Source organism: Mobula birostris, chromosome 24, assembly GCF_030028105.1.
Source record: "Mobula birostris isolate sMobBir1 chromosome 24, sMobBir1.hap1, whole genome shotgun sequence".
NCBI lineage: Eukaryota > Metazoa > Chordata > Chondrichthyes > Myliobatiformes > Myliobatidae > Mobula > Mobula birostris.
In genome coordinates this window covers 58940428-58962123 of record NC_092393.1, presented here as the reverse complement: position 1 = coordinate 58962123, position 21696 = coordinate 58940428, and the positions used below count along the sequence as shown (strand labels likewise).

Sequence of the window (21696 nt, the reverse complement as noted above, 5' to 3'; positions counted from 1 at the left end):
GTAGAGGAGCTGAATGGTCCAAAGCTGGAGATAAACAGGTATTAAGATCTCCGCCCCAGATCAATGAAAACTCATTCAAATTGGGGAACTGATTAAGTAATGATTTATAAAATTCCGGACAGTCCATATTAGGAGCATAAACATTAACCAAAACTACCCCTTTTGATTAAATAGTAGACCACTAACCAGTAGAAATCTACCATTCGGATCAGAGATAATATCATGTTGTATAAAAGTAACTGAGGAGTCTATAAAAATAGAGATGCCTCGAATCCTAGCGTTAGAGTTCGAATGAAACTGTTGTTCCTTCCAGAATTTAAAAAAATGTAGTCTGTCCCCCCTCCGCACATGGGTCTCTTGTAAAAATAGAATTTGTGCTTTAAGTCTCCGGAACACTTTAAAAACTTTTTTCCTTTTAATAGGATGGTTAAGACCATTAGTATTCCAGGAGACAAAATTAATAATAGACTCCATAAACCCTAAAGTCAACCCGCAAAAAGGAGGATTGACGATAGGCTTGACCCACGAACCCGGAAAGGGAACAGAACAAACAAGAGATACCGGGAAGGAGAACGCAACCAATACTTCAATAGTGTAAATAGCCCAAGGAGAAAGGAACTAAAACGTGAAGCCCCTCCCACCACCCCCCACCCCATGATCCCAAGGCTAAATCTAAAACAGACCAGCCGGAAAGAAGCAAGCACTAAAACTACCCCCATGACTTCCGATAGACGGTCCCTAAAAAAAAGTGTAAATATAAAAAAGATCAGCTAGTTATAAAACAGTAAAAGAATAAAAAAAGTAAATCAATTAAAACAAACACTTAACATAACAGAGAAAAAGCCAGAAAATATAAAAAAACCGCAACAAACCCCAGACCCTATGAATAAACAAAAAAAAGAAATGAAATTATTAACATAAACTAGTTATGAAAACCTACAAAAAAAAGTAGATTTAAAAACTACAAAATTTAAGGCCTCAAAGGAAATCCGTAGAATGAGGCTGAGGAAATAACCATCCAAAATCCCCTGGGAAAAAGAAAGGAATGACGCAGATAGAAAGAAAGTTTAGCAACCATATTAATTAATCAAAAATAAACTTTTCTGCCCGTATAAGGCAAAAAAAATTAAGGCCAACAGATTCACAACCTCCGATCAAACGGAGATAGTTAAAAATTACGATTAAGATGTTGAAGGTGAAAATTGATCCAGATAACCCTGGGCATCCGATGGAGATTCAAAAAAACGGAGGGCTCCATCCAACGTACGAATCCTTAAACGTGCTGGGTAAAGCAGCGCTGGTTTTAAATCCATCTTGTAGAGTTCCGACATCACAGATCTGTAACGATCCCGTTGATCCCGAATTTGTTTGCTGAAATCCTCCACGAACCGGAAATGAAGATCTAAAAAATCAATGTAACCTTTAGATCGAACGAATCGAAACAGTTTCTCCTTGTCTTGAAAGTAATGAAAACGTAAGATGACATGTCGAGGTTTATCTGACTTAGACGAGTATGATGGAACTCTGTGAACACGATCCAATAACGGTGGTTGGTCAGGAAATACAGTAGGAAATGCATCTCTTAAAAGTTGAGAAAAAAAACTTCATAGGGTTGTCAGATTCAACAGCTTCACGCACACCAATCATTCGAAGATTCTGCCGTCACATTCTGGATTCTAAGTCAGAATTTTTAAAGGTCAGAAAGTCAAGTTTTTTCTTCATTATAGTAATTGTTTCTTCAATTTTCCCCATCTTGAGTTCATTTTGTTGCATGGATTTTTGAAGATTAGATATAGCCGACTGATGTTCCGTGATAGATGTTTGTATTTTACCGATTGAATCGGCAATTTTCTGGAAATTAATTAAAATTTCCGCATGAATCAGCTCCGTAATAGAGGTTGAAATTTTCCTTTGAATTAGATCCGATATAGCTTTCAAAGTCACCGGTGGTTCAGTCGGAGGAAAATCGGTACCTTTCGGTCTAACCAGAGGTTTGCCATCTTTCCCATTTTTTCCATTCTTAGACATAGCAGACCTTAAAAGCATCCAATTATCAAAGAGCCCAATTTGTTTCAAAGTATTGTAAAAGTCGATGCCTTAATGGTTAGTTAAAATATAGCTGATCATAAGAAGAAAAACTCAGAGGTAATGGAGCGAGTCAAGAACACGACTTCACTCCATGAGCTCTACCGGAAGTCCTTCCACATGTCTGTCAAATCCCCTCTCAATCTTCTACATTCCAAGGAATAAAGTCCTAACCTATTCAATCTTTCCTTCTAACTCAGGTCCTCCAGACCCAGACTATATATTTTCTCTGTACTCTTTAGAATGTGGGAGGAAACTGGAGCACCCGGAGGAAACCCACATGATCACAGGGAGAACATTCAAACTTCTTACAGACAGCGGTGAGAACCCAGGTTGCTGCCGCTGCAATAGTGTTACACTAACCACTACACTATCATGCCATCTCAATTTACTAACCCTGACCCGTAAGTTTTTGGAATGCAGGAGGAAACCAACATGGTACTCTAGATCATACAAACATGGGATAAATTAAGACATACGTACATCTTCAAACAGGTTGTTCTGTGGGTTGGTGGTGATGATATCATCTGGAGTTTTCTGTACATTTTCAGGGAAGTCATTAAGAATCTTGGTTTGAGCTGCCAGGGGCATTTCATGATGACCTGCAGAAATCATATCCATTAATGCCGAGCAGGCAAGAGCAGTGAACATCATACAACCCATAGTACAAGCCCTGAAATGAATAGTAAAGATTAATTAAAACTAAAGTCAACACAACTATTAGATATTGGAACATTTTACAACACTTCACTTTTCATACAAAGGTCACGGTACGTCTGCTATGATGGGACGTATCCCTTCAACACAGATTTAAAGATAGATGAATATTATGATACCACAGTCTACCAGCAAACCTGTATAATATCTGTGCAACATAATATTTACACATCCATCTCCAACCACAGTAAAATGTCATTTTAAATGCTATTAACTTTTATCACAGAGAAAGTTCTTAGACAGGAGGGGAATTCAAATAATGGATGAGGAAACTGAACCACAACCATATGGTGATTTCTTAGCAGATCAAATAATCTACACATCAGTGTCATGGAGACAAGACCCCTTCTCTTCACCATTAGCATTTTCCAGATCTTTCCACATCCAGTCGGGTCTACATAAGGTACATGCTTTACCAAGGTATGGTCTTACCAATCAATACCAAATTAAGAATAGAACCTGTTTTGAAAATCTACTCATTCAATGCATCTGAGCAAGGAGACTTTCAATCTTTCAGGTATTTAGACCCGGGTTGCAAATCCACAGTAAAGACCACATAACTCTGCAATATGTCCAGCCATACACTTCTCATGAATGAAAGCCATGTGAGAAGATATTTCAATATTCATTCTAGGAGGGAGAAAAATATATTTCTTAAAGCCGCCAGGCCCTGATATCTAAATTACTGAGCCAGGTGACACAGAATCAGAATCAGGTTTATTATCACCAGCATGTGTCATGAAATTTGTTAACTTAGCAGCGGCAGATCAATGCAATGCATAATATAGAAGAAATAAATAAGTAAATCAATTACAGTATATGTATATTGGAGATTAAAAATCATGCAAAAACAGAAGTAATATATATTGAAAAAATGAGGTAGTGTTCACGGGTTCAGTGTCCATTTAGGAATCAGATGGCAGAGGGGAAGAAGCTGTTCCTGAATCGCTGAGTGTGTGCCTTCAGGCTTCTGTACCTCCTTCCCGATGGTAACAATGAGAAAAGGGCCACCATGTTGAATTATATAGCAATACTGGCCTAAAATTTACCAAAGGAAATCTTGCTGGGTAGATGTCAGCCTACACAACGGATGGCAATCTGCCATTCAGATGTGACTCTCAGATACAGAATTGGCAACAACCCTTTATGTGCAACTACCAGGAAATTACAAAATTAACACTATCCCTGTTGGTGTTTATCCTAAATGTGAACAGAACCCCTAATCCATCGATTCGTCTTCTCAAATCTCTTCATTCCCCATGTCTTTTGAATGAAATAGATAATTTTGAGAAGTCACTTGACTAGGCAAGGAGAGGTCAAAAGCATTAAACATTCTTACACAGAGAGCATACCAAGACAGTCCAGGAAGTGTAAGAGCTGTAGAACAATGCATCATAGAAGCAGGCCATTCAGCCCACAGGGCCCCATGCTAATCATCAACCACCCATTTACACCAATCCTACATCAACCTTCCTTTTTAAGTTCTTCTTACATTTTTATCAATTCTCACCCACACAGCAGTAACAATTTACAACCAATCGGTACAGATTTGGAATGTGAAAGGAACTGAAGCACCCAGGGAACACACACATCAAGTGAATAGGGTGAACAACTTCAAGTTCCTGAGCGGCAGCATATCATGCACAGTATACTCAGTGGATTCTGGTTAATGGGGTAGTGAAAATGAAACTACCTGATTACTTCAACAAGTTAGAACCTATGAAGAATTCGAAGGTATGCACAATAATCTTGAATGTTACAACGAAAATGAAGATTTGGAGGATACAATCATTGAACAGATTGTATAAGGCAGTCCATAATCTGCACTAGGTGTCTACACTGCTTTTGTTTATTTACATTCAATCAAAAGAACACAGCAGCGTACACTAGATTGATTCCTCTGTTGATAACTATTAGGAACTAATGCAGTTTTATAGCACTATAGTAGTATTGAGAGTGTTCTAATTTGTTTGGAATTTCATTTTAATTTGTTACTCAGACAGCAGTTTGTTTTTTTTAATTACTTTTTTAACAATTTCCATGAATCTGGCTAATTGGGATATCCAGTTAAATGGGCCAAAATGTACTGGTCCTGATGTGTCCCAATTAACAGGAATCCATTGTAGTATCCCAATATATCGATGCAATTACAAAGGTGGTACTCCAATGGCAATATTCATTAGGAATTTGAGATTTAGTATGTCACAGATGACTCTAACGTTCTAACAAATTGCATCACCATTTGGTTTGGAGGCGCCAATGCACAGAAGAGGGAAAAGCTGCAAGAGGGTTGTAAATTCCTGACGAAGGGTCTCGGCCCAAAACGTCGACTGTACATCTTCCTAGAGATGCTGCCTGGCCTGCTGCATTCACCAGCAACTTTGATGTGTGTTGCTTGAATTTCCAGCATCTGCAGGATCCCTCCTGTTTACGTTTTTAAAGAGGGTTGTAAACTCAGCCAGCTCCATTCTGGGCACAGGCCTCCCCACCATTGTGGAAATCTCCAAATGTAGGTGCCACGGTAGCGTAGCATTTAGCGTGATACTATTACTTCTCGGGATGTCGGAGTTTGATTTCAGCTCCGGCGTTGTCTGTAAGGAGTCTGTACACCCTCCCTGTGGAATGCAAGGCTTTTCCCCCCAGGGTGCTCTGGTTTCCTCCCACAGTCCAAAGACATACTGGGTAGGTTAGTTGATTATTGTAAATTGTCCCACCATCAGGTTAGGGTTAAATCAGGGTGGCCAGGGGTTGCCGGTGGTACGGCTCATAGGACCAGAAGGGCCTACTTTGCACTATATTGTTAAATAAAATTAATAACTAAAAGGTGATGCTTCAAAAGCAGAGCAGCCATCATGAAGGACCCCCACCAACCAGGACGTGGCCTATTGTGATTGCTACCATCAGAAAGGTGGTACAGGAGCCTGAAGACACACACTCAATGTTTTAGGACAGCTTCCTCCCTTCTGCATCAGATTTCCAAATGGTCTATGAACCTATGAACACTATGGAACCGGCATTCTGAGGAGACAACACCCTCAACTGCGCACTGATGATGGCTTCTCGATCGGAGCCGAGATGGTTGTAAACATTTTGCCAAGCTCAGTGATCAACCAAACTTCCATGAACACTACCTCACTATTTTGTTCCCTTTCTGCACTACTTTTCATATTTCTCATTGTAACTTATAGTAATTTTTATGTACTACACTATACTGCCGCCATGAAACAACAAATTTCACAGCATACATCAGTGATAATAAACTGGATTCTGATTCAGTGTATCGAGAACCTGCAGACTGCTCATAGTCAGGATTGAACCCAGGTCTTTGGTGCTGCGATGCAGTATCTCTAACCAGGTACAACACTGTGCCATTTCCCACCAGTATGGCATTTCTAGCTTCCTCGCTGCGGTCCCGGAGTCCCGCCGCCATCGCGTGGGACCTTGTACAGAGCTCGACTTCCCCAGGGACACAGGGCTGACATGGACATTGCCATTGTCGTTGGGTGCTTTGAATGCTACTACTTCCTGATGTCCACCAGGGGGCACTGCCACCACAGTTCTTCTTACCTATCAGAAACCACTGGTTCCGCAGGTAATCAATTGTGTTTTTGACTCCGGATGTGAATTTCACGTCAATGCTGGGAGTGGTATCACACTCTCTGTGACCTGTGATCGTAACATGTTCTGCTTTAGGACCTTCAAGCAACGGGAATGCACTGCCTCGTGGCTGTGAAAACAGAAAGAGAGTTAAAAATAGAAGGAAAAAGCTATAATCATCTATTTTGTATTATTCATTCATCCCACCATCTACAACACCTACTTCCACCTCAGTAACATCAACCATCTGCCCCTACCTTAGCTCACTCATTACGGAAAACCTTAATTATACTTTTATCATCTTTTGGCTAGTCTTTTCTAACCAACCTTCGACTGACATCTCCCATTCTAGCTTGTGTCCCAAACTCTGCTTGCCATGTCTGAACTCATATCAACTCTCATCAACCCATTTCCCACGTGCTTGCTGACTTACACAGGCTCTCCAAGTGGACAGATGCTTGTTTTCAAGTCTATTATCTCAGTAATCACCTTCAGCATTCTCCAAAATATAAGAGTACCTCCAATTCTGATCCATTGATCACCCTGAATTTTATCAGCATTTAGGACTAGCCCCATTGGTAGAGCTCACATTGGATAAAAACATCGGTGGCAGTCACAGGTCAAAGAGTAACTCAGAGCAGAGTTTAGTGAAGAAAATCTTCACCAGTTCACTTTTCACTTTAGTGAAAAGAAGAGAATTTTGTACGATACGAGTTAAAAGCATGAACTCTGGGCAAAAACAAAAGGATATTGAGATGTTTTTGGAGGAACTCAGCAGGTCAGACAGCATCTATAGAAAGGAATTTACAGCTGACGCCTAGGGCCGAGTCTCTTCAATATCGACTGTTTATTCCTCTCCACAGATGCTGCCTGAGCTGCCGAGTTCCTCCAGCATTTTGTATGTGTTAGTTTGGATTTCAGGCATCTACAGAATCTCTGGTGTTCATGAGATGTCTTTGATAAGGTAAAGGAGAATCCTACGAGATCCTATAAATATGTTTGTACATTAAAAGGGAATCTAGAAAGAGAACAAGTCCCCTTAAGGTTCAGAGTGGCCTATAAGTGGAGTTATCAGACTTAGGCAAGGTCTCAAATGAAGACTTCGTTCGTATTTACTGGGGAGAAGTTCACTGAAGCTAGGGGCTTAGGGAAAAGAGCCTCTTCAGAAAGTAGAGGCATTGGTGAGGTTTCCTGATTGTACAGAATGTGTTCTGAGACCATGAGAGGCAGTGCAGGATAAATATTCCCAGGAGTTTGAAACTGTTGCAGTTTCCACTGCTGTGCCATCGATGTGAAGAGGGGTGTGAGTGGTGCAAGTTCTCCTGAAGTCAATAACCATCTCCTTTGTCTGGTTGACATTGAGGAAAAGGTTATTTGCTTGGCACCAGGCCTTGAACTCTTCCACCTCCTCCTTGTAAGCTGTCTCACCGTTGTTGGTGACGATTGTTGTGTTATCAGTGAACTTACCAATGTGATTACTCAGGAGTTTGGCCATGCAGTCGCGTGTGAACAGAGTGTACAGCAACTGGCTCAGCACACAGACCTGGGAGTCACCTGTGTTGAGGATAATGGAGAGGAAAGAGCATTTGTGCATCTTGACCAGGGGTTCCCATCTAGGGATCCATAGACCCCTTGGTTAATGGGAGGGGCTCATGGCATAAAAAAGGTTGGGAATACCTGATCCTAACTATGAGGTCTGTTGGTTAGTTACACAGTGGTGTACTTCGACAATGCAGGGACAAAAGCATTGAATACCGAAATGAAATCTAGAAATCACATTCTGACACAAATGTCCTTGTTTTCTAGGTGTGTCAGAGACCATCTGAGATTTGTTGGTCAGGAAGTCCACCACCCAGTTGCAGAGACCAAGGAATTGGAGTCCGTGCTTATAACTCATATATCCACCATATACTAACAACTGTTGGACATTTTAGACAAAAACCTAACCCGTGGTCACTATTTAATGTAGAACCTTGTGCTTAGGTACATTAAACTCCAGTTTCCTACCACAACAGCCACTCCTTCGTGGACCAAAGATGATGAGGCATACAAGCTGGTGGAGTATTTTCCCACATAAAGAGTCGGCCTAAGAAAAGAGAAAATAAGAAGGAAAAGTTCTTCAAGCCATCAGAAATCTCAAAGAGCATACGCAGTGACGTAAATTAGCTAGAACAGCCATCATTCAGCCACAAGTACCACCAATGACTTGTTGACTAAATGTTCCACTTTTACATCTCACCATATCAATACAATCTCCTTTGTTGTTTATTAAATTTTTCCTCAAAACCTCTTGAATATTAAACTTTAAAATTTTTAATTGCAAGTAGGAATACCTTATGGCAATTAATTATTTTGGAACGAAAGTACGGTTAATTCACTCACAAAATGCTGGAGGAACTCAACAGGCAGCATCTATAAAGGGGAAGAAACAGTTGATGCTTCAGAGTCCTGATGTAGGGTCCTGGGCCGAAACGTTGACCGTTTATTCCGGTCCATAGATGTTGCCTAACCTGCTGAGTTCCTCCAGCATTTTGTGTGTGTTGCTCTGAATTTCCAGTACGTACAGAATCTCTTCTGTGTGTGGATTACTCACAATCAATCCTGTGGATATCAATGACAAGGTCAGGGCAGATTTCATGGCAGTAATTTTGGTGAAACTATCAGGACTGCAGCCAGCGTTCCACACTGAAACTGATAATAATAATAAAGATTTCCACCCGTGCCTGGTTTAACGTGCAGACAATGAGGATGCTTTAAGGTAATTTGTACTCCTTTGAGGAGTACAAATCAAAATCAAGAAAAATAGACTGAAATGTATATGGTACATCAGCCAAATTATCCCAAGGTAAAATACCCTGAAAATACTATACTTAGTTGACTGAATCAAAATCAGGGTTATTATCTCTGACGTAATGTATGTCAATGTACGACGTAATGTTGGTCGGCTGGTGGCCCAGTGATATCAGCGCCGGACTCCGGAACGGAGGTTCCCAGGTTTGAATCCAGTCGGCCCACTCCCGAGTATGCTTTCCATCCGTGCCAGGTTGAGTGTTGAGCTCACAACTCGACCTCGTAAAATAAAAAAAAAGAAAAATACCGCGAAATGTCTGTGCAAGGAGTGGCGCCCCACAAAGCCTTCCGATCTGCGCTTTGTAAGGCATGGAAATGCCCGACGCTGGCCTCTCAGGCCTGAGTCAACATCATCATCAATGTGTGTCATGAAATTTGTTTAGTGATAGTAGTACAGTGCAGACATAACTTATACCATGAGTTACAATAAGAAATATTTCTATTAAAAACTTAAGTAAATAGTGCAAAAAGAGTAAAAATAATGAAGTAGTGCTCGTGGGTTCATTGTCTGTTCAGAAATCTGATGGCAGAGGGGAAGAAGCTGTTCCTAAAATGTTCCTCAAATATCCAAAGGTTCCCATACCTTCAGTTCCTCACACCTCCCTAACTTTCTCCTTTAAGACACTCCGGAAAAACCTACCTCCTTGGTGACCTGTGCTAATATTTTTAGTAGCCTATTATTTCTTTTGTTCTATAATGCTGCTGGAAGGTAACATGGAGACACAACATAAAACACACAGCAGCATCCATCATCAAGGACCCCACCATCCAGGCAATGCTCTGTTCTCACTACTACCATTGGGCAGGAAGTACAAGAGCCTTAGGTACCACAGCACCAGCTTCAGGGACAGTTATTACCCTACAATCATCAGACTCCTGAACTGACGTGAATAACTACATTCACCACAACTCTGAACTTTTCCACAGCCTATTGACTCACTTACAAGGACTCTTTACAGCTCATGTTCCTAGTATTGTTTTGCTAAGCAGGCGTAAGTCAGCACAAGAGCTCCTCAGTTGACGACGTAGCGCAAGATTTAAACGGCTTCCCCTGGGAGGACATTCTCTCCAACGGTATCCAAGGCGATATGCATATTATTGAGGGGACTGCCACAAGGGTACTTTGTACTGGATGCCTCTTGCCAGGAACTCGCCTCCTGCAAGCTAGGGGTGTCTACCTCCCTGTAGCTCCTACCTATTACTTTCTTAGTCTCCCATACGAGTCAAAGGTCATCGAGCTGCTGCTCCATGCACTTCATACAGATGTAGGCATCAGGGAGACAGGAGGTTTCCCAAATTTCCTACATCACACAAAAGGACACATCATGACCTCTCGTTCCATTCTCAGTGCACTAGCAATGTGCTAATGGAGAAAAGAAATACTAGAAACTTTCTTACTTACAACCTCTGCCTGTGCCTGTTGAGCCAAAGCAGAACCACTCTAACAATGGCCTACTCAGCCTACACCTCCTTTCTTTTTATTGGCCCTATGTTGATTGTTGCCCGCCGAGAAAAAAAAGGCAAAAAGCACCAAGAATACACATTATATTGAAAGGACTGTCAGGTAGGCAGATTGGGTATGATGGCTCTGTTAGTAAAAATATGAAATCAAATCATTAGAAACAGGTGACATAGGAACAGAAGATGTAGAATCCTTGTGGGTAGAGTTAAGAAATGTCAAGAATAAAAAGACCATGATAGGAGTTAAATACAGGAATCTGAATAGTAGCCAGGATTGGGATACAAACTACAGTGGGTGATAGAAAAGGCATGTAACAAAAAGGACAATGTTGTAATAGTCATGGCGGATTTTAATGTGCAGTTAGACTAGGAAAATCAGGATGGTTCTGGATCCCAAGCAAGGGCATTTGTGTAATGCCTACAAGATGTTTTTTTAGAACAACTTGTCATTGAGCCCACCAAGAGGAAGGTAATTCTGGACTGGGTGTTGTGTAATCAACCAGATTTGATTAGGGAGCTTAAGGTAAAGAAATCCTATCATAATATGATAGAATTCACCTTGCAGTTTAAGAGGTAGAAGATAAAGTCAGATGTATCACTATTACAGTGGAGTAAAGGGAATTACAGTGGCATGAGGGAGGAGCTGGCCAAAGTTGATTAGAAGGGAACACCATCAGGGATGACAGAGCAACAATGGTTGGAGTTTCTGGGGTCAAATTGGAAGGCACAGGAACAATGCATCCCAAAGATGGGAGAATGAGGCAACCACAGCTAACAAGGGAAGTCAAAAGACAGCATAAATGTAAAAGAGATGGCATATAATATAGCAAAAATTAGTGGGAAGGAAGAGGATTGGGAAGCTTTTAAAAGCCAACAGAAGGCAACTAAAAAAGCTATAAAGAGAAAAAAACATGAAATATGAAGGTAAGCTAGCCAATAATATAAAAGAGATACAAAACGTTTTTTTAAGATATATAAGGAGTAAAAGAGAGATGACAGTGAATATTGGACTGCTGGAAAATGATGCTGGAGAGGTAGTAATGGCATACAAATAAATGGTGAGGAACTTAATCAGTATTTTGGATCAGTCCGCACTATGGAAGACACTAACAATGCCAGAAATGTGAAAGAATCAAGGGGCAGAAGTGAGTGTCATTGCTATTACTAAGGCGAAGGTGCTTGGGAAGCTGAAAAGTCTGAAAGTAGAGTCACCCAAACCAGATGGACTACACCCCAGGGTTTTGAAAGAGCGAGCTGAAGAGATTGTGGAGGCATTAGTAATGATCTTTCAAGAATTACTAGATTCTGGAATGGTTCCTGGGAACCAAAAAATTGCAAATGTCACTCTACTCTTTAAGAAGGGAGGAAGGCAGAAGAAAGGAAATTGTAGGCCTGTTAACCTGCTTTCAGTGCTTGGGAAGATTTTGGAGTCTATTATTAAGGCCGAGGTTTCTGGGTATTTGAAGGCACATGGTAAGATAGGCTGAAGTCAGCATGGTTCTGTAAAGGGGAAATCTTGCTTGACAAATTTGTTGGAATTCTTTGAGGAAATAATAGGCAGGATAAACAAAGGAGAGTTAATGGATATTGTTTATTTGGATTTTCAAAAGGCCTCTGACAAAGTGCTGCACATGAGGTTGCTTAACAAAATAAGAGCCCATGGGAATAAAGGGGACCTTTTCTGGTTGGCTAACTAATGGTGCCTCTCAGGGGTCAGTGTTGGGACTGGTTCTTTCACATTGAATATCAATGATTTGGATGAGGAAATTGATGGCTCTTGGCCATGTTTGTGGACGACGTGAAGACAGGTGGAAGGGCAGGGATATTGCTGAAGAAGCAGGGTGTCTGCAGAAGGACTTAGGCAGATTAGGGGACTGGCAAAGAAGTGGCAGATGGAATATAATGTAGGGAAGTGCATGGTCATACGCTTTGGCAGAAGGAATGTAGTCTATTTTGTAAATGGGCAGAAAATTCAAAAAAAAAATCAAAAGTGCAGATACACTTGGGAGTCCTTGTGCAGGACATGTTCAAAAGGTGATGCCTCAAAAAGTTGGTATCAATCATTAGAAACTCTAACCACCCCAGACATGCCCTCTACTCATTGCTACCAAAAGGAAGTAAAAGAGCACAATGTTTTAGGAACAGCTGCTTCCCTTCTGCCATCAGATTTCTGAACAGAATGAAACACTACCTCACTATTTTTGCATTACCTATTTAATTTTTTAATATACATATTCTTATTGTAATTTATAGTATATTTTATGTATTGCTCTGACTGCTGCTGTAAAACAACAAATTTCATGACATATGTCAGTGATAATAAACCTAATTCTGATTAAGTGAGTTACTGAATCAGCCGGCAGCTCCAGTCCACATTGTTACACCGAGGGAGACCCGTACAGTGTGGTCACGCACACACTAGCTCAACAAATGGCAAAAGTGCACTTACATCAGCTTTTGTTTGGTCTCCGTCTCCTTTGGGAAGGGATATTTCCACTTTGTGATTCGGCCCACCTCTCCTGACATGAAGGTGAGGTAGCGAAGTGTCTCGATGCCAACATTGGTGTGCATCACCTTCCTCAGTCCTTCCCTCTGCCAGATGTACACAGCCACCACGGGAGACGCATAATTCTGAATCCACAGAATGTCACCCGACTCACTGTCCACAGTCACCACCAGGCCATCTCCGTTGGAGACAAAGTGTAGCATTTCTGAAAGGAGGGGAGTTTTAAAGAGACTAGAAAGATTAGCTTTATTTGTCACATGCACATCAAAACATACAGTGAAATGTGTCGTTTGCGTCAAATCAAATCAGCGAGGATTGTGCCAGCCGTTCATACACTCCAGGCCAGGCTATGCCTTCTTCTCACTACTACCATCGGGTAGGAGATACAGGAGCTTTAGGTACCACACCACCAGGTTTACGAACAGTTACTACCCTACAGCCATCAGGCTTTTGACCCGAAATGGACCACTTCACTCATCACAACTCTAAACTGAATCTACAACCCACAGGCTCACTTTTGTTACAGCTCATGTTCTCAGATTTGTTTGTGATTTGCACAGTTTGTCTTCTTTTGCACATTGGTTGTTTTTGAATTTTTATTTTATTGAGATACAGCGTGGAGAAGGCCCTTCCAGCCCCTTGAGCCGCACCACCCAGCAACCCCTGATTTAATCCCAGCTTAATCACAGGATAATTTACAATGACCAATTAACCTGCCAACCGGTACATCTTTGGACAGTGGGAGGAAATCAGAGCACCCAGAGGAAACCCACGTGGTCAAAGGGAGAACGTACAAACTCCTTACAGACAGTGGAGGGAATGGAACTCCCCGGTCACCTGGACTGTGAAGCATTGTGTTAACAAATACGGTACTGTGCCACCCCAATGTGGAAGGAAACCTGGAAACCCAGAGGAAACCCACACAGTCATGGGGAGAATATACAAACTGCTTACAAACAGTAGTGGGAACCGAACCTCGATCTTATAGTTGGTACTACAAAGCTCTGCGCTAACCACCACGCTACTGTCCGCCTCAGTGTATGGATCAGATCACATAGGTGAGGTGGTTTCATTCATATGATCTGCTAGATCAATGGTCTCGGCATAAATGGCATTTAAAACTCTGTCTATTTTGAAGAGCTTTGTAAACCTAACAGCAGGCACAATAACCACTGCAATCAAAGATACTCTATTTCAGAGGCTCCCAACATTTTTTATGCCATGGACCAATACCATTAAGCAAGGGGTCCATGGAGGCCAGATTGGGAACCCATGGTCTAGCTCACTAATGCCGTTCAGGGAAAGAAATATGCTTTCACAGAATCCAGATCTTCAGTACTGTGGCTGACTGTTATCAGTCCTCAAAGCCACAAAGTGCAGGGAGGTTTGGGGTGAGAAAAGTGCTTCCCAAGTCACTGGCTTATCCCCTTGAACAAATAAACTCTGTGGCATAACAGTTTTCAAAAGCCCCTGTGGATCCCGATCCAGAGACACTAGAACATGTAGCCACACAGTGAAAGCACTCTTACTGTATTCCGTGTCTTCATCTGGTAGGGTAGCAGAATAATCAAAGTAGGTGGCATTCCATCGCAGCTCTCGGTTCTTAGTGTCGTACATGGTGATCGTGTACTCTGAAAAAATCATCTGTGTTAGCATGCAATGACTCTTTCAGACAATCAAGTATAAACTGAACTCAAAAGGAAAGCTCAAACACCAGGAAATCTGCAATTTCAAGCAACACACATAAAAGTTGCTGGTGAACACAGCAGGCCAGGCAGCATCTCTAGGAAGAGGTACAGTCGACGTTTCAGGACTGACGAAGCGTCTCAGCCCCAAACATCGACTGTACCTCTTCCTAGAGATGCTGCCTGGCCTGCTGCATTCACCAGCAACTTCTATGTGTGTTGCTCAAAAGGAAAGCTGTTTCCACCTACAGCTGGTAGACCAAGGACATTAAACTACATTTCATCCAGATTGTGTCGGAGTTCCTTGATACACCTGTATTCCTTGCTCCAACTGAACTAGGGCACTACTGAGTACATCTACAAGGAGCACTGCCTCCAGAAAGCAGCATCCATCATCAAAGACCCCACCAGCCAGACCGTGCCCCTTTCTCTCTGCTACGAACAGGAGTTTGGGTCCCACACTGCCAGGTTCAGGAACAGTTATTGCTCTGTAACCATTAGGCCCCTGAACTGGTGTGGATAACTTCACTCACCTCAACACTGAACTGACTTCACAACCTACAGACTCACTTTTAAAGGATTCTTTACAACTTATGTTCTCAGTATTATTTTTGATTTGCCCAATTTGTCTTCTCTTGCACTTTGATTGTTTGTCAGTGTTTGTTTATATATAGTTTTCCAGAAATCTATTGTATTTTTTTATTTTCCTGTAAATGCCTGTAGGAAAATAAATCACAGGTACTATATGTCAATATACATACCTTGATAATGAATTTTACCTTGAACTTTGAAGTTCTGAATGAGATGCACATCAATGTATCTCAGTTTCTCTGCCATATCACTCAATGACATCCCCCATTAAAAATAACATAACTTTCTTTCCAAGGCGTGCTGTTTTCCTTCTCACCTGATAAATACCAACAACACTGTTCCACTAGTCTCCACTCCTCTCCAGTACCTGCCCAAAGAGAGCCTCAGCTTGAAGTTTTGGTCCCTTATTCCAGACACATCACTGCTAGCAATCACCATGACAAGACAAGTTTTTCCCACTGGCTTCAGAAATATTAATCTTACCTGCATCCCCACCACGTCCTTAATCTGCTTAGTGCCCGTGCCTATGTGGCTCAGCAGATATAGAAGCCCAGGCAGCCACTAGAGGGAGCCAGAGTCACCCACATGGAGCGAAAACAATACAAACCTTGTACCAGTACATGAGAAATGGGAGTCAGTGGCCAGTTGACTACTGTGCTTGCTCTGCCAGGGCAGATCAGTTATCTCTGTAGAAATTCCCTGCACCAATTCTAAAATATTTGATACCCTTAGTACTGAAATAATCTGTTTTGAATGTACTGAGTGAATGAGCTGCCTCTTGGGTTGAGAATTCAAAATTCAAATTTTAAAGTAAATTTATTATCAAGGTACATACAGTATACATCACCATACACAACCCTGAGATTCATTTTCTTGCAGGCATACTCAATAAATCCAAAACCATAATAGAAGCAATGAAATACCGCACCAACAGGGCAGGCAACCAGTGTGCAAAAGACAACTAACTGTGCAAATACAAGAGAAAGAAATAATAATAATAATAAATAAACAATAAATTTCAAGAACATGAGATGAAGAAACCTTGAAAGTGAGTCCATAAGTTGTGGGAATAGTTCAACAACAGGGTTCACTCCAAAGATTCAAAATATATCAGATTTCTTCTGAGCGATTAACCCCCTCATTTAATTTTGTGACCCCTAGTTTTAAACATCAGATTTCTTCTAATCTGAATCTTGAATGATTGACTCCCCCTACTTTTATTTAATTTTCCGACCTTTGGTTTTATATATCAGAGCCAAAGAAAACATTAAACTCCCCATCTACCTTATCAATCTTTAAGAATGTTTACAACCTGAATTATTGATCAAAAATATAACTGATTTCTTTTTCCACAAAAACTACTTGACTGCGGAGTTTTTACGGCATTTGTTTTTATTTTTGTCTCAGAAATGCTGACATAAAGAAAATTATACATACGTACATGATGTGCATTTATACAGAAAGGTGCCAGACAAAGGCCAGCACTATCATGAAAGATCCCACCCGCCCTGCTTATGCACTCCCACCAAAGAGGCAACACTTAAAAACTGTTATTTCCCCAAGTTGTCAGGCTGATCAATACCTCCACCCATTAACTCACCCACACCACTACACACACATCACCTAGTTGTCATTTATATGCATACGATCAGCCTATGTATATAACAGGTACATCGCTGATGATGTGTCCCAGCACGTCCTATAACGCATCTCAGCATCATGAAGAATTATTATTTATCAGCCTTTGTTTATGTATAGTTTTTCTTAAAATTATATTGTATTTATTTTCCTGTAAATGCCTGCAAGAAAATGAATCTCAAGGTAGTATATGACAGCATATGTATTTGATAATAAATTTACTTTGAACTTTTTAATTATATCAGTTTGGCTTTATCTCTGGGGTGGCTAACACATTACAAAACATTTATAAAGTAAAACACCTATGGTATTTTACCTGTACGTCCGAGGTACAGCAGGGGTGTTGATGGACACATGCTCTCTGCAAAAGAAGCTGTTAAAGTCTGCTGCTTTACACCAGTTATCGGGTCCACAACGTACCAGATATCCTGCTTTTTTCCTGAGGACAGAATAAAACTGGCATATAATTAAAGACCATAAAGACACAGGAGCAGAATTAGGGTACTTGCCCCATTGAATCTGCTCTGCTATTCGACCATGACTGATTTACTTTCTCTCTCAACTTCATTCTCCTGATGCCCTTACTAATCAAGAACCTATCAACCTCCCTCTTTAAACATACTCAATAACTTGGCCTCCACAACTGTCTGTGGCAATGAATTCCACCGACTCATCCACCCTCTGGCTAAAGAAATTCCTCCTCATCTCTGTCCTAAAGATATGTTCTTCTCTTCTGAGGCTGCCCCCTCTGGTCCTGGACTGCGTCACTATCGGAAACAACAGCTTCTCACCAAAGGGACAACTTTTTCTACACAGAGGATGCTGAGTAGGTGGAATGAGCTGCCAGAGGGACTGCTGGGGGCAAGTACAAACACAACTACTCAAAGATATTTGAGCCAGTACATTGCTAGAAAAGGTTTAGAGAGATGGGGGCCAAAGGCAGCTAATGGGACTAGCAAACTGGATTATGAACTACGAACACGAGAGATTCTGCAAATGCTGGAAAACCAGAGCAAAACACACAGAATACCAGAGGAACTCAGGTCAGGCAGCATTGATAGAGAGGAATAAACAGTCAACATTTTGGGCCAAGAACCTTTATCAGGCATAATGTAAAAGGACAAGATGATCAAATGATGGCTTTGTGAGTTCTGATGTTTTAACATTCTTTCAATTCTTTCATCTTTTAATTTCGAGCAAGTCACATGATTAGACAGCACTTTGAACTCCACCTACTGAAACAGTTCTGTACCATAAATAAACATTTCCTAAATTCAGTAAAAAAGATATTTCTCACCAGCTTTATTTACTTATCAAAAAGAACACCTGCAACCCCCATTTATAACTCTGGTTCAGCTACAGCTGTGGAAATACTACCCCCAGTCTGCATTTGAACGTAATCTCACGATCAGTAAACCACATTAATGAGGTTTTGTTAATAATTTACTGTACCTGGTCTAATCAGATGTCTGACTATTTAACAGCCATTACTCAAATCGTCTCTTGCCAAGAACTTTCTATAAATAGAATGCAGCCTGACTAAAAGAGCTTGAAAGTCAGATAACCTCATGATAACTCACAGATGATAATCAGGCCAAACTAAACTTGAATCATCTTCTCGAAATCTAAGATCTGGTTGCATTTTTTAGAATTGTGTTCAACTCGCTGATAAAATGGAGTATCTTATCCCTCACAATTATCAAACGGCATCAGCAAAAAGAAACAAATTCCTTCCTATAAGACCATAAGGCATAGGAGCAGAATTAGGTTATTTGGCCCATCGAGTCTGCTCTACCATTCCATCGCGGCTCTCAATCCTATTCTCCTGCCTTCTCCCTCTAATCTTTGACACCCTGACTAATCAAGAACCTATCAAACATACCACATGACTTGGCCTCCACAGACGCCTGTGGCAATGAATCCCACAAATTCACCATTCTCTGGTTAAAGAAATTCCTACTCATCTTTGTTCTAAAGGAATTTCTATTCTGAGGCTGTGCCCTCTGGTCTGACTCTACCACTAAAGAAAACATCTATTTATTTGGTTATTGAGATACAGCACAGAATACACACTTCAGGCCCTTTGAGCCACGCCACCCAGAATCCCCCGATTTAATCCTAGCCTAATCACAAGACAATTTACAATGACCAATTAACTTACCAACTGTAGGTCTTTGGAGTGTGGGAGGAAACCACATACGTTCACGGGGAGAATGTACAAACTCCAAACAGCAGTGGGGACTGAACCTGGCTTGCCTGTACAGTAAAGCAGTGCGCTAACCACTATGCTCCTTTGCCGCCCTAACATCCTTTCGGTTGAGAGCTTCAAGTTCCTAGATCAGCAGAATCTTGCTCTGCACATCCGTATTATACTATCAGCCTTTTGGCTTGCTGGTTCTCTGATAGAGAGAATAAACCCACCTCCTAAATGGCAGTTTAAAGCCATTGAGTACAGTGTATCAGTGACAGACATCACTGTGGCACCTGGACTATACCAGCACTGTAACAGTGTTGTCCTCTCCATCTCCAACACCACAAACCTTTTGTCAGAGATGCTGACTCTTTTGTCTCATACCTACAACAAATGTCCTCTCCTCCACTCACAGATCTGGATGCATAAGATAATAGGAAGAATGTGGAAGCTTTAGAGAGGGACGGAGCCGTCTCTATTTCCTGAGGAGACTGAGGTCCTTTAACATCTGCCGGACGTTGCTGAGGATGTTCTACGAGTCTGTGGTGGCCAGTGCGATCATGTTTGCTGTTGTGTGCTGGGGCAGCAGGCTGAGGGTAGCAGACACCAACAGAATCAACAAACTCATTCGTAAGGCCAGTGATGTTGTGGGGATGGAACTGGACTCTCTGACCGTGGTGTCTGAAAAGAGGATGTTGTCCAAGTTGCATGCCATCTTGGACAATGTCCCCCATCCACTACGTAATGTACTGATTGGGCACAGGAGTACATTCAGCCAGAGACTCATTCCTCCAAGATGCAGCACTGAGCGTCATAGGAAGTCATTCCTGTCTGCGGCCATCAAACTTTACAACTCCTCCCTTGGAGGGTCAGACACTCTGAGCCAATAGGCTGGTCCTGGACTTATTTCATAATTTACTGGCATAATTTACATATTACTATTTAACTATTTATGGTTCTATTGTAGCGGTGTGCTACACACAGTGCTAGAATAACCACACGGAGTCAGTGAGTTAGAGTTGCGATGAAAGAGATTTATTCAAACTTCGCGGCCTGCTTTTAAAGCCTTCCCATTCCCGCCCTCCCTGGGGCGGGATTGCTGTGGGGAATGCATATTCCCAGACCCTTTCCGCGCGCGGGATTCTCCCCCTGCTGGTGAAGATGGCCTGGTGCCCTTTCTGGTGCCGGCCCTCTGCCTACGCGCGCTGTTGTAAGCCAGTCCGAGTGCGTTAGAAAGTGGGTCGCCACATAACCCCCCCCCCCCCGCCAGAACCGGCGATACCTCCCCCAATGTCCAGCGTCTGGATCGGCCTCTGTTTGGGAGGTCTGCCCCTGCGCTGCGGTGCCTGAGCCTGGACCGGCTGTGCCAAGTCCACATGGGCCGGTTTGAGTCGGTCCACCGTGAAAACCTCCTCTCTCCCCCCAATGTCCAGCACGAACGTGGACCCGTTGTTCCTGATCACCTTAAACGGCCCCTCGTAGGGCTGCTGTAGCGGTGCCCGGTGTCCACCCTGTTGTACAAAAAGAAACTTACAGTTCTGCAGGTCTTTGGGTACGCAGGTTGGGCTCTGTCCATGCTGTGAAGTGGGGATGGGGGCCAGGTTACCGAGCCTCTCACGTAGTCTGTCCAGGACTGCTGTGGGTTCTTCCTCTTGCCCCCTTGGGGCTGGTATGAACTCTCCTGGGACGACCAGGGGTGCGCCGTACACCAACTCGGCTGACGAGGTGTGCAGATCCTCTTTGGGCGCCGTGCGGATTGCGAGCAGGACCCAGGGAAGTTCGTCCACCCAGTTAGGCCCCTCCAGGCGGGCCATGAGAGCCGACTTCAGGTGACGGTGGAAACGCTCCACTAGTCCATTCGACTGTGGGTGGTAGGCAGTTGTGTGGTGTAGCTGCGATCCTAAAAGGTTGGCCATAGCTGACCACAGGCTGGAGGTGAACTGGACACCCCTGTCGGAGGTAATGTGGGCCGGTACCCCGAAGCGGGCTACCCAGGTTGCGATCAGTGCTCGGACGCAGGATTCGGAGGCGGTGTCGGTGAGCGGGACTGCCTCTGGCCATCTGGTGAACCGGTCTATCATAGTTAGGGGGTACCGCGCTCCTCGTGACACTGGCAGGGGCCCCACGATATCCACATGGATGTGGTCGAACCTCCGGCGGGTGGGTTCGAACAGCTGCGGCGGAGCCTTGGTGTGCCGCTGCACCTTGGCCGTTTGGCACTGCATGCACATTTTGGCCCATTCCCTGACCTGTTTACGAAGCCCATGCCACACGAACATGTTGGCGACCAGCCGGACGGTTGTCCTGATTGAGGGGTGCGCTAAGTTGTGAATGGATTCGAAAACCTGCCGGCACCAGGCTGCTGGGACGATGGG

General features: G+C 42.6%; 1 protein-coding gene across 1 annotated transcript in view; it reads right to left on the bottom strand.

Moving 5' to 3' along the window:
- The window catches only part of ern1 (endoplasmic reticulum to nucleus signaling 1), a 115994-nt gene that overhangs the window by 33305 nt on the left and 60993 nt on the right, over positions 1 to 21696 (bottom strand). The window contains exons 6-11 of the mRNA XM_072242748.1: positions 17447 to 17569; positions 14746 to 14847; positions 13160 to 13421; positions 8407 to 8485; positions 6370 to 6529; positions 2569 to 2687 (exon numbers count right to left, since the gene is read on the bottom strand). Coding sequence (XP_072098849.1) covers positions 2569 to 2687; positions 6370 to 6529; positions 8407 to 8485; positions 13160 to 13421; positions 14746 to 14847; positions 17447 to 17569 — 845 coding nt within the window. The remainder of the gene's footprint in view (positions 1 to 2568; positions 2688 to 6369; positions 6530 to 8406; positions 8486 to 13159; positions 13422 to 14745; positions 14848 to 17446; positions 17570 to 21696) is intronic.